General features: G+C 47.9%; 1 protein-coding gene across 8 annotated transcripts in view; it reads right to left on the reverse strand.

Annotated features, from left to right (window-relative positions):
- Window positions 1-7,863: 7,863 nt before the first annotated feature.
- The window catches only part of CACNA1B (calcium channel, voltage-dependent, N type, alpha 1B subunit), a 305,196-nt gene continuing 299,843 nt past the window's right edge, over window positions 7,864-13,216 (reverse strand). For 4 of the 8 annotated variants that reach the window (XM_010571032.1, XM_010571030.1, XM_010571029.1 and 1 more), the window contains 2 exons: window positions 12,862-13,073; window positions 7,864-8,838 (listed from right to left, as the gene is read on the reverse strand). In XM_010571032.1, the coding sequence (XP_010569334.1) occupies window positions 8,827-8,838; window positions 12,862-13,073 (224 nt within the window). In that variant the 3' untranslated portion in view covers window positions 7,864-8,826. Of the gene's footprint in view, window positions 8,844-12,861; window positions 13,074-13,216 lie in introns of all 8 variants that reach the window. The other 4 variants (XM_010571027.1, XM_010571026.1, XM_010571025.1 and 1 more) reach the window with 1 other exon arrangement.

Below are 13,216 nucleotides of genomic sequence, written 5' to 3' on the forward strand. Positions count from 1 at the left end.
TTGGCCTCCATAGGTAAAGGAGGCACCCCGCCCCCCCCCCAAATAAAAGTTGCTGCAAGCGGTTTTTGGGGTGCTTTACTCCCAGAGCTGTCTCCCAGCTCGCTGCCTTCTCCAGTGGGCGGTGGGAACGTAGCGGCCTCCTGCCCTGGCATTTTGGGGTGGGTGGGGGACCACCCCTACTCTCCTGCGAGAGCTGTGCTGGTCCTCTGCTTTTAACACTGCTCTTCTTACCCAGAGTCTGGGCCAGTTCAGCCCCTTCTTGGCATTACATGGGTTACACCTCACCTCACTCAGGTCCTGCCCAGCCCTCACACCGCTGTGGGCTCCTCCCGAGGGTCGGGGCACTGTCACCCTCCCAACTGCTCCTTAGCACCAGCCACAGCAGCATCACAGTGCAAGGTATTTGCAGACAGACACCCCAAAAGTGAGTTTCCCCAGTCGCCACCCCAGACAGCCCCACGTCCGCGGAGAGCCCTGCTCCAGTGCTGCCCCACGGCAGACCCTGCTCTGTGCTGCACATTAAGCTCTCTGGTAGCACCAGTGGCACAGACCCTGACGCTGTGGCCACACCGCTTCCCAGGACTGCTCTGCCCTGTGTGACAAATCCCTGGACGCTCACAGAAGCCCTTTGGGGGTTTTGGCTCAGGCCCACAAAGGAGGCAGGCTCGCTCCCAGTCCGTGCTAGTATTTTCTCTGCAGCAATCACCCAGAGACCCCCCAAAAATATGGGAACCCTCAGCGAGGGGCAGCCAGACCTGCCTGCCTCCGGGTGGATGTCCCTGCCAAAGCGCAGGAGGTGATTTGAGTGCCCGGTGGTGTCACCTGGCCGTCATTTTGTGCAAACGAACACTGCCCTGTGGCAGCACAAAGCTAGGCTTCTGTAAGCTTGTCTCTTAAGTCCCGATTGCTGCTTGATCTTGGGGAAGATGTGAGCCCAGCTGGGTGCAAAATGTTGCTGCGCTCACCCCTCTCTGCCCTTCCCCTGCCACACACCAACTCAGCTCGTCAAGGAAATGAAGGTCAGAGACACTCAAGGAGTCACTTGCTTTGCCGTGTAGAGGACTTTATTTGTCAGGAACATGTGACACAGGTTTGGCTTTCCTTTCTCAGGTGCTGCTGAATCCCTTTGATTTCCACAGCTGTGACCTTCTGTCCCAGCAGCACATCTCTTGGCTCTGTCCTGCAGCTAGTCTCTGCTGTGGGACGTGCAACCGCCTCGCAGTGCAGAGGCTCTGCCCTCCGCTCCTTTCACATACCACCATCCCACTGCAGGAGGAGGGTTTTGGGGTGGATCACCTGCAGAACCAGGTCTTTTAAATGCTCTCCACTCCATGAGGAGGAAAAAAAACTTGTAAAAGGCATACATCTATTCTGCCACAGCCCTGTCAGCTCAGCTCAGCATCATCTTTTTAAACACGCTATCATTTTGCTGAATCCAGTAATACAACACAAAGCACATCCTCCTCAGCCTCCTGCAAGAAAATGGGGTTTTATACCCTGTGGGTATTTCAGACTTTTGTGCAGGAGTAGCTGGGCAAGGACCGTGCCTCCTCCTCCTCCTCTCTTTGTGCTGTGCTGGGCAGAGAAAAGGCTGCCAGAAACAGAGAAATAATAAAAACAGACACAGACAAAGCCAGTGCTGGGATATTCTGTTTCAGAGCAATGACAGAAAGTGGAGATGAGGATAAAATGAATAAACTATGGTTATTGATACTGTTTTCTTTGAATTAACACAGCTCTGCTCCATCAGCATGTCCCAGGCTTCCTGAACGGGTGAAGGGCTCTGTTCTGGTGTTTCCATCAGTTTGCTAGGGAGTTGGCTTGCTCAGACCTCCCTCCTCAAACAGCCTCAGCAGCTCCTTCGTGCTGACTCACCCGCCTCAGGACTTCACCCCCACAAATATTTGCACAGCCTTATCAGAGCCACCCTTCTCCATCACCGTGCAGAGCTCCTCACAGCTATCGCCATAAATCTGTCCCCAACCTTTCATCATTTTTGTTATTGCTCCTTTTCTTTGAATTCTCTCCAATGAACCAACGTGTCCACTAGTGAGATGCCAAATTCCCAGTGTCACTTCACTAGCACCCTACTAGGAGCTTGTGTATGTAAAAAAATCATGCACACATCAGTGATTTAAAACACCAAGACATGAAGGAGGCAGAGTAACCTGCGGGAGCTCAGGAGACCTTGTCCTCGCTTCTGCATTGGCTTGCTGGGTGACCCTGGGCAATTTAGTCCCCTTTCGGTGCCTCAGTTTACCTTTTTATCACATGAAGATGCAAAACTAGCCTCTTTTGCTCTTCTGCAAAATAGTTTGGAATGTGCTGAGGGACAGCGTTGAGTCGAAGCTCGTTATTATGATCAGGCACTTTCTGAAAATGGTGCTTTCTACAGCCCAGAAAATATCAGGAGATCTACTTAGGGTTGATCAAGAGGGATGAACTCCACTGGGATGAGTAATTCATCATCTTGGAGGGCACGCAGTCTGCAAATGTGGCTGGAATGGGGAATCAGCCGGATGACATTGGGTTTTCATGCTCTGGGGAGTACAAAAGGCCAAATTACCTGAGCACATTGGACTCAGGTGTGTTCAGTGTCTCACCCTGAGTTTTCTGCATCCTAAGACAAATATTTCAGGGAATGACACTCAAAGAGTGGCAAGGGTACACGAATCAGTCTTTTTCCATTTTTTGTTTCACTAGAAAGTAGAAAAAGCCTGAAAACACTACCCCTAATGGTAAAACAAGGCATGGGGGTGCTGTCCTTGGAAATACTGATCCAGATTTTATCTGTAGGTCTGGGAGGGGAGATACAGGGAACAGAAATGTAGTGGTGTCTGCCGGCAAGATATGCCCCTGATGGGAAGAGACCTTGTGCAAACCCACTCACAGCAGCTTTGCATGAACGGTGTTACACTGGTCATGAGAACCAGGCGGCACCAAGGACGAGGTACAAAAATAGAGCCATTTTGTAGAGTTCAGCTGAACTCAAACGGGAGTGAAGCAAAACCGGGAGTTTCAGCTCCAGTGTCTTGGATGTGGGAAATGCTTTGAGTCTGGTAGCAGGGATCCCACCTGCTCCAGCTCTTTCATCCTAGAACTCAGGCAGTCCCTGGAGAAGCTGTTGGGTGCATTGCTGCCTTGGTCTCAGGGACTGAAAGAATACAACTGAAATAAGGAGAAATAAAAGAAAAAAAAAAGAAAAAAAAAAGGCAAAAAGCTGCCAAAAGGCTTTTAGGATTTGAAAACACATATGGGATTGTAAACTGGTCTCGGAGGTCCCCTGTGATACACATCTGGAGGGGAGAGGTTGCTCATCTGGTCCTCCAGGCAGATTCCAGCTCCCCAGATGGTTGAGGTGGAGCGAATGCCACGGGCGTCTCGGCTGAAGTCGGGATGCACACTGATTCTCAAATCTTGCGCTGTTTTTCAAACCTTCCCTTGTACGCTGCTCAGACACATTCAGAAAGCTCCATTTCTCAAGTTTACTTGGGATAGCTCAAAAATGTAATAAAAATCCTACTCTTCTCCCCTATGCTCCACTGTCCTCCCGCCCAAGAACCCCAAACCCTGCACAGACCAGACTACAAGCCGAGAAGTTCTTCTGTTCCAAACTTTGCTAATAATGTACCGTGTGACCTCAAACAAAACCATTTTCATCCCATGCTACAGCCTGGCCTGGTGATCAGGATTTCCTTGCATTTCACACAATACCCGAATCTCAAGTGGGACCTTGGGTGGTCTCATCACAGAAAAGATGCAATAAGAGAGAAGAAGAAGAGTTGAATACTAAAATAGACCTTGTGCTCTGAAGAGTACTGAAAAATGCAAAAATGCGATGGTCCTCCCTTCAGCAGTGCTCTACAGCTGCTATTAATTTTTCTCAATAATTTTTTGGAGAGTCCTTGGCATTGTCAGAAGCGTCACGCCAGCAGACCCTGATGCAGGAGATGCACGCAGTGGATTTCTCCCCCTGGTAGGGAATGAGAGCAGTTCTCCAGTTATGCAAAGAAATGAAAAGTTCCTTCCTCGTGTACCAACAGCCCTTGGGTTTTTCTTCTGCTCAGTGCAAGCCTTGGGAGTAGGAACTTCGAGGTACACTCAGCAAGTATTATTAATTTTTTTTTTCTACAAGTGCTATGGCACATCCTGGACACGTGGCAGACTGACACCAATCCAGCTCCACATGCTACTGATTTCCATGCCCATGCCTACCTGAGGTAGCACCAAGAACACTTGCTGGAAGTGGGTTTAAGGTTTAATAAGGGTTAATGCTAAAGGGAGCCGCATGCCCAACATTTTTGCACATCAACAAGAGAAACATCTGTTAAAAACCTCAAAGGAATCAATCACTGCTAGGGTTTTTCTTGTAACCCTCAACTTAAATTATGCAATTTTGCTGCCTGTTGGACTCCAGCAACTGTAATCTCCACACTGCAAAGGCAAATTTACAAACAGCTCCCTACTCAGACCGAGCATCTGTGAAGCCTGTACGGAAACAAACACAGATGTGGCCAATTTCTTACAGCATCCCAATTTGGGCTGAACTAAATCCGGTTTCACACCAGATCTCATGGGCTGTCATTCAATGTGGTGGTCAAGCCAAGCTGCCTCCCGCGGCTCTCTCCTAGCCAGCCCGCCGGGTGGGAGGCTGCTCTCAGGATGGCGGTCTCCCGGTCACTAGGCACACTGCACACACCATCTTTGAATTTGTAAGGTTTTTTGCTAAGTTTTTATTTTAATTCAAGGACTTTGCTTCATACAAAATGTAATTGTAGAAACAACTGCAGAATTCAAAGTTTGGCTGATAAATATTACTCAGGCAGCAAACTAGGCAATCACAGAACCTTTTTTTTTCTTTTTTTTCCCCTTTTTTTTGGGTAAAGTTCCACTTGTGTTGCATGGTTGGAACTTTTATAATTTTTAACACTGTTTTTTTAAATATAAAGTTTTGCAACAAACCCCCAATTTATATCAAATATAATTAAAAATTAACAACTGATGAATACATTGTATCAAAAAAGTACGAAGATAAACATTTTCCATGCACATACTTTTTATATATATGTATATATGTATATATTTTACATGCAAACATTACTTATTCAAAGTACAGCCACTACGAGACTGGTTCTGGATGCAGAAAACTGATCGGTGCAATTCAAGTTTGGCAACTCACTATGAGGATTCTTGGAAATATCATGTATGCATTGAAGAGACAGCAGAGAGGCTGTAAAAAAAGGTAGGAAAAGGGTTATGAACAATTGTGGTCAGGCTTGTCTGTCACTGGCATCGACCCCTACGAGGTGGGTGGAGGATTAGACAACTTGAGATTCTTCTTCGTGTTCTGCCTAGGAATTGGAGTGACCCAAGGCCATAGTTTGGCTGTGCGCTTCCAGATGGTGTGTTAGTGCGGGGCTGTGGGTTTGAAGATCTAAAATGGTAGAAGGGGAAAGGTGGAGTGGAGAACAAGACAAAATTATTCAGTACAGAAAGACATTTCTTTTGCTTTCCAGTGTGGGTACAATGTTTGCATGCACTGTCAGAGAGATTGCGTTTTCCCTCTCCTTTACTTCCTGGAGTAAAATAGTAACGTTTTCTTTAAAATTTCAAATAAAGTGTTTGTGCCTTCATATAAGGAAAATGTACAAAACATTTGGTCACAATCATGCTGAAGCCCGAAACAGGAAAATCCAGCAGATAAAGCTACAGAACGGATGAAGGTCTTTCTGACTGTTGGTGGTTTGGATGTGTTTCTGAACGTGTCATCTTGTTGCATAGCCCTCCGTTTGCAAATTACAGCTGTTACTCATGGCGGACCTCCGGCTACCGCACTTCTTTTATTCAAAGTGCACATAAATGCAGAGACAGAGTTCTAGACAGGAGTTATCCTTTAGCAGAATCCAGGGATGAGATTGGCCAAAGATTATTATTTAGTAACAGGACAAAAAAAAAAAAAACCACAGAAGGAAACAAAAACAGGTTGAATTTCCTCAACAGAAGAGCTACAGGAGATGTGAAGAGCCACCCTACAGCAGACTGCTCCCTGCCTGAGGCTGAATTACTTTTGCTGAGAGCACACGAGACCTCCTGAGAGTTTTGGCAGCATCCAATACCCTCCAACCACCCCAGCGACAAAACGAATCACCAGGGTCCAGCAGGATCTCTACCTGTCCTAAGCGACCTGGAGAAGTTTCACAGTTCTGGGGCTTGGTAGATCCTCTGAAAAAATTAATCTGTCCAACCCTCTGTTCTTTCCTATCAGCATTTTTAGCGATGCGCTCGTCTGGCACCTCCCACCCTTCCTCCTCTAACCTTTTGTCAACGTACTACATGTCCTCCGGCCGCCCTGTGCCCCAAATTAGCCCTACGATGGTTCATCAGACCACAGACACAAGGTCCTGCCCAGGCTTTTCTTTCAGTGCTCCCTCCCCACCAGCACATCGTGGTTGCCTCCTTCTCAGGCTCAAAGTGCAGAAATCCACACATGCACAAAAAAAAGAAATTGTCCAATGCAAGAGTCATTACAAGAACACAGAAATCTCATCCCTGAGAATCAGAGTTAGAGGTTTTGCTTATTATTTTTTTTAACCTTCTCTTAACAGGCAATAAAAACAAGACTCTCTCCAACTGCCCTCAACACAAATTATGCACCGTGGAACATAGCCAGAGCTCTCGCAGCTCGACTGTGACTTGACATGCAGTGTGAAAGACGCTGCTTCTCCTGCAAGAGCATCTCTGCAGATGCTGTACTTTTCCACCTGCATCTCTCCCGCAGGACCTAAACACTAGTCAAAGAGAAAAGGCCAGCTTTGTTTGCTGCAATCACTCCCCTCCCACCAATAAAAGTATATATTTAAAAAAAAAAAAAAAAGAAGAAAAAAAAGGCCAAAAAAACCCAAACCAACCCCAAAGCATGTTTGCCTTCCCCACTGTAAGCTTCCAACCTGGTACTCGAATACACTGTCCAGTAATGCGACGCGGGGCGTTGGGTGCACCACGGAACCTTCGAGACGAGCGGCTCCTCCCGGCTCTGCCCTCCCTCCCCTCCTGCCCCTCCCCATGCTCGCCCAAGGTCTGATGCATCGAAGCAAGAGGTTGCATCGTCGCTGTGAAAGATTTCAAAGGTTAGGCACTTAGTAGTGAACAACTGGAGCATTCGGTAGAAACGGTGGGACCTGGAATGACAATTGGACTAATTCTCTACATAAAGAGTATTTTTTTCTTTTTTTTTTTACTGTACAATTTACAAAAATGCACACAATGAAAAGTTAAAGTTCTATCTAATAGCTTGATATAAAACCAATAACATTTCTTCTTCTCACCCCTATGCTTTTTCCTCTTTTTTTTTTTCTGGATTTTTTTTTTTAGTTGTTTTTTGCTAAATCAAGCTTATATTGTAAACAAGACAAAACAGTGAGGGCGTGTTGCGGTCGACAGGAGAGAGGGACGGAAGGAAAAGTCTCAGCAGCAAGGAAACAGTCCTTACAAAGTAGCTCTCTTGTGGCTTTATCATGTGTCAGTGTGAAGGACCCGACGTGGTGAGTAAAATAAGAGATCCACACGGCAGCGGTGTCAGAGCAGAGTCCCGGCTGCCGGAGCGCTTGGTCAGCTCAGGGGGGTGTCACTGGCTCCGCCAAAAAGGATTGCTGTGGCTGAACATCAAGTCCCAGTGGACTGTCCTTTGTTCTGGTCTGTGTTTCTCCACTCCCAGTTTCTTGGGTAGATCTCTTCCTTCTTAGCGGTGAATGAGATAAAACACGGATGAGATCTTTGTTCATGTGTGTCTGTTTGCAACCCCCGACTCCCACCCTGACCAGGGAAAAAAAAAATAAATAAATAAATTAAGAAATAGCCCAACAAAAACTGCGCCAATCTTGTAAAGGATCGACAGTCCGCTTTTTCCGCCGTCAAAGGTGAGGACCTCTCTTCTCTCGGCTTCTCGCGGGTGTCACGGATTTGGCATCTGGAGCATGTCTTTGAACTAGACAAGGCAGTAGGGAGGTGGGAGAGGGGAGAGAGAGATGTGCTCCCCCCGCTGCCTTCCCCCTAAGGGGGGAGCCTTCTTCCTCGATTTGTCTAGTGAAAAAAAAAAAAGAAAAGAAAAAGAAAAAAAATAAAGAAAAAGAGAGGAGAGAGGCTGCAGGAGTGTCTCCGGACCTGGGAGCAGAGCAGTTCTCACGGCGGAGGCTGCCCCGCGGGCCCCCTCTGGCCCCAGGCACCGCGCGCATTGGAGCGCGCAGCCTTCCAGATGATAAAACTCATCGATTTTAAACACGCACACCTTGAAGGGTTTTGCCATGCCGCTAGCACCAGTCATCCTCATCGGCTTCGTGGTAGTAACTACGTCCTCTGGTGCCAGTCCCGGGGCCCGTGTTGAGACCCAGCGTGTAGTGGTAGCCGTTGGGCACCCTGCGGATTTGGTGAGACTGGGAGGTCAAGGAGGAGACGTAAGAAGTCCTTGAGGACCGTCCCGAGTTGGTGGCCACCGCCTCCTCGAAGGTGAGCGTGTCCTCCGGCACCGCGCGGTAGGGGCTGTCGGTGTCATCACGGTGGCCCAGGTAGGGGTCGGAGCCGATGCGGGCCACCGCCGGGGGGGGCGGCTGCTGGTCCCCGCGCAGCAGCGCGTTGTGCTCAGACAAGCCGCGGCTCAGGCGTCCCGGGGAGAAAGTGGGCAGTCCGGTTTGGAAACTGGTGAAGTGCACGGGCGAGGAGTTAGCGGTCTTGTAAGTGATGCTGGGACGTGGGGTCAGTGGAGTCTGTGGGAGCTGCCTCCGACCCCGGCATGGGGTACTAGCACCAGATGTCGACAGCAAGGGGCTCCCATTAACTGAACCACTACCCTACATAAAAATTGGAACAAAGCAAATCAAAAAATAAAAAAGGGAAACACCAGACAAACACAAAGGCAGGCAGGTATAAAACAGAAGGAGAAGCAACAGAAGGGAGAGACAAGTCACAAGAGGAAAGAAAAGCAAAAAAGAGAGAGTTTAGACAAGCACAGTTAGGGGGAGGAGGTTCTCGAGAAATAATTCAACACGAGATGTAAAGAGCTGGAGAACTAAAGTTCTGCGAGCGGTAAATAAGAACAGAAACGATCAGAGCATCGGTAGGACGCAAACTGGCAGACGGCTCCAACAGAAGGGGACACTGTCCGGAGGGAAGGCATCCACATCATACACAGGCTTGACATGCGCCTTACCTGAACTAGGCGGGAGGAGTTCAAAAACCTATGGGTTGGGTTTTTTTGCAAATAAAATTTTGCAAAACAGCACTCTGCTTTCAGGCAGATTTTTGCAGAACTTCACCTGACGGTTGTGAATGCTGATGTTGGGAATCACTTCTGTGGTCAAAATTGGATTATGTAGGAGGAGGATTTGGGGGCAGACTATTTTTTTGTAGTTTTGGGAATGAAATGCATTTTGATTAAATAGCTACTTTCTGAAAAAACAACAAAAAGCTTTTTGGACAGGCTTTAACTAACAAGTTCCTTAAACAAAAATGTGTTCACCTTCTCCTCTTTAATATTACACATTTGATTTTTGAGTGATAGAGGAGTCTGGCAGCTTCCTGGGTTACTAATAGAGACATGTGGGAGTGAACTAAGCTACAGTAAGTTAAAAAAAAAAAATGCCATGAGTGAGAGGAACAGGCCCTTGTTTTGGTATTTCTGTTTACATTCTCCCAAGGCAGTACATGAATAGCCCTGCGAGCACATTTTAAAAATCCCTTGGCCTTTTGTGACCTAACATTTTGAGACCAGACCTTTAATTTTTAAAGAGCAGCTTTTCCTTCCTATAAAAACATCAGGTTGTTGCTTGTTGGGCTATCAATCAATGCGTGTCCTGCTCTGCTTGGGTTTCCAGCACAGTTTTCAGGGCAAGCCCAGCAGTGCTGGAGGCTAACAGCCCCGCAGCTGGATGTCGAGGCTATTTTAGCCACTGTTGGCATGAGTTGTGCCACGTCTATCAGAAGAAGAGGTAATACCCGTGTTATCTGGGGGTGTGGAGCAGCGTGGGTGCTGCTCACTGCAGCCCTGCTCTCCGCAGGCATTGGGGACTGATATGGCATTTGCTGCTCTTGCTGCTGGGCCAATGACTCATGCCTTTCACAGCCTGGAAACAGAGTCTTTGCCTTTCTCTTCTTTCATTTTCACCCTCTTTCTTCTCTGGCCTCCCCACATTTCAGCCTTATGCTCTGCTACAGATACATATTTCCATCCCAGGTACCTGCCCCCCTGGCTGAGGTGCCTCCCCGTGGTGATGGGGGAGATGGTCACCACCACCCAGTGACCTACAACATTCCAACATCCAGGGAAAGATGCTCAGCTTTTTCCAAGGGCCTGAGGCTGAGCACCTCAAAATTACAATACTTAAGAAAGCAGAACTAAATTGTTTTGGTAAGTATTGAGCTGTCTAAAAATGTTTTTTTTTTTTGGTGAGATTTTCAAACTGCTTTTATGCAGGACCAATTTGGGAAATGAGCTTGATTGTAAAAAAAATGGTGAGGTCTTTTTTCCAAAATGTCCAAGCAGCTCCTTCCTGCTGAAACATTTTGAAATTCCAAGCAGTTTCCTCTCATTTAAAAAAATGGTTTTCCCAGATTCATCATGAAATGGGATTTATACTTAACAATTCATCTGCATTGAAAAAGAAACAGTGAAATAATTCACAGACAATGTGTAGCATTTCTGTGTGAGTCAAAGAAAGCATTGTGAGTTGACCCAAAATGAAATGTTCATGGCTTGGTTTTTTTGTCTCCTTTTTTTGCATTAAGAAAAACTCCAAAGAACTTCTCTTTGAACCAAACCTGTCCTGATTTTTGGCTTGGCTCTAGCTGGAACGAAGCCACCTTGTTGGCAGAGTGAAGCCTAAGCCAGCTTCTCTTTCTGGTATATGCAGGGGCCTCCAGGGACTTGGTGAAACATGCTGGGCCAGGGCTCCTGGGAAAAGCTCCCAAGGAGAGGGACAGACTGACAAAGAAAATGCTTGAGAGTTAACAAGCACCTTGTTATCAAGCCAAAATAACACAGGAAATGGACTGACAGAGCTTCTTGCAGACACCTTATTAAGACAAGGGGTCTTCAGCCCATTGGGACAGAAGTGTCATGCTAGCTTGGCTATTTTTTCCATTTTTTTCCCAGAACAACCAGGTGATGTATTAGCAGCTCCACTCAAAGTAGGTAACATGTGAGTGGATAAAATACATGGACACCAAAACAACAGGCTTTCTCCTCCCTGCCTTACTAAACCCCTATGGGACATGGGGGACAATACGGACTTCACTAGAACTGGGGAAACAGGTTTATAAAAGGCAGCTGATGCTCTACTGCTGAATGTCTATGAACTATGGGAAGGTTTCAGATTTTTAATTAAAACATATGTGATATTTAAAGTTCTGGTAAACTGAGCCTGCAAGAAAGGAGAGGCATCATGCTAAAAATCAGTGCCATCTTCCTGCCTCTCAAACCAGAGGGAGAAATTAAGAAGTGGAAAGAAAAACTCATCTGAAAAATCAGGTGAAGGCCAGTCAGGGACTGCAGCAACTGGAAGCAGAAAAGACCTGTTAGGCTGCAGCTCCCTCTTGCTATGGCCACACACAGTCCTGGGTGCATCAGACCTTACACCGATGTCACATCCCCTCCCAGCTGAGAATGACCGTGCAAAGCGTGTCCCATGCCCTGGGTGTCTCCAGAGCTGCAGGGCAGCAGCCCCTGAGCACTCACTGCAGCACACAGCCTCTGATGCTGCAGCCTGGATGCTGCTAAGGACCATGCAGGGAGAGAGAAAGGCACAGGACAGCGTAAGGAGACAAAAAGCTCCTTCATTTTGCAGCTACTGGGACACTTCGAAGCCTCTTCATTTAAATCCTTCCCCCCGGCTCTAACTCATGCTGAACGCAGGATTTCCTCCCGCTCCCCGCGAGCTGAGGTTGCTGCAGGGGCTCACGGCTGACAGCCTCGCTCAGCCCCTCCTGAGACACCCGGCTGGTCACACACCACCAGCAGGCTGCAAATTTAGGGAGATTTTGGAAAGTGGCCAGAGCCTCCCTCTCGGCACAGTGGCTGTGCATTACTTGGAGATGTTTGCAGGGTTCATGCTGGCCCAGGGCTGAGCTCTCTCCCCTTCCAGCCAGGTCCTGCCTTCTCCTACATTCCTCCTCTCCCTCAACGTGGTATCTCCTCCCTGCTAGAGAGCAGATTTGAAGATTGATTTGACACTATGGAAAAAGGACTTTTTACTCGATTTTCAGAAGATTAACCTGTTCCATAATACAGGACAGCTCTGAAGCCCATGCAACAGCAGTTGGAAAATCCTGTTAATATGAGCAAACCCTGCTGAAACCACAGCTCTGGCTGTCTGGACTCCCTATACAGTTTTACACCGGCTTGTACTGCAATGTCAAGGATTTCTTTGGCAACCACCACATGTTTGTGCACGGGGCAGCAGTAGGTGCTGGATTAACACAGCTGGCAGAGGAACAGTTCAGCTCAGCTGCCCAGGTCCCACGCCACGGTACCAGCCTGCCTTGACTCAGATACACTGTCTCCACCAGCATCAAGAGCTGCCAGTTCTCAGGTCTCCTAGGCTGCTCTGCTAAAACCACAAGCAAGGGTATTCTTGGCAGTGGGGTCTCTGTGAGATGCCTTGAGTCACTCACTCTGTAGATGGCTACTAAAGAGCCATCAAGTGACATTTCCATCCCTGTTTTGGATGTGAAGCACCAAGCAGGACCTCAATAGCTTTATCTCCTACTGCCTGGCCTTCCTTCCCCATTCTCTCTCCTTTAAGCAAAACATGGAAAAGGTGTGTACATCCCTGGAAGACCTTAGGGCTTTTTTCCCCCCCTGCATCTCCTCACCTGTCTGTGTGGACCTTGCTCTGGCCCTCCGTTGGGTGAGGTGGGCCTGCTCTGATCGGCAGACTTGGGCTGAGAACGGTCCCGGCTGCCGTAGCGGTCGCAGGAGTAGAAGCGTTGCTTTTCGGAGGAGGAGGAAGAGTGCTGCTTCCTCTCTTGGGACCGGCCGCGTTCCTGCTTCTTGTCCTTGGAAGAAGACTCGCCAGACTGGGCCACTGAAAGAAGAGCATTGGTTGGGGGTCACCAACACAGGGGGAACTCCCAAGTGTGGAGCAAAGAGGTCCTTCCATGCAGATGGGACCCCAAATCACATCAGATGACTGCTCAACATCCTGAAGGGAGGAGGACAAGGGACAAA

The sequence above is a fragment of the Haliaeetus leucocephalus genome, unplaced genomic scaffold (genome assembly GCF_000737465.1).
Source record: "Haliaeetus leucocephalus isolate CR32 unplaced genomic scaffold, Haliaeetus_leucocephalus-4.0 Scaffold306, whole genome shotgun sequence".
NCBI lineage: Eukaryota > Metazoa > Chordata > Aves > Accipitriformes > Accipitridae > Haliaeetus > Haliaeetus leucocephalus.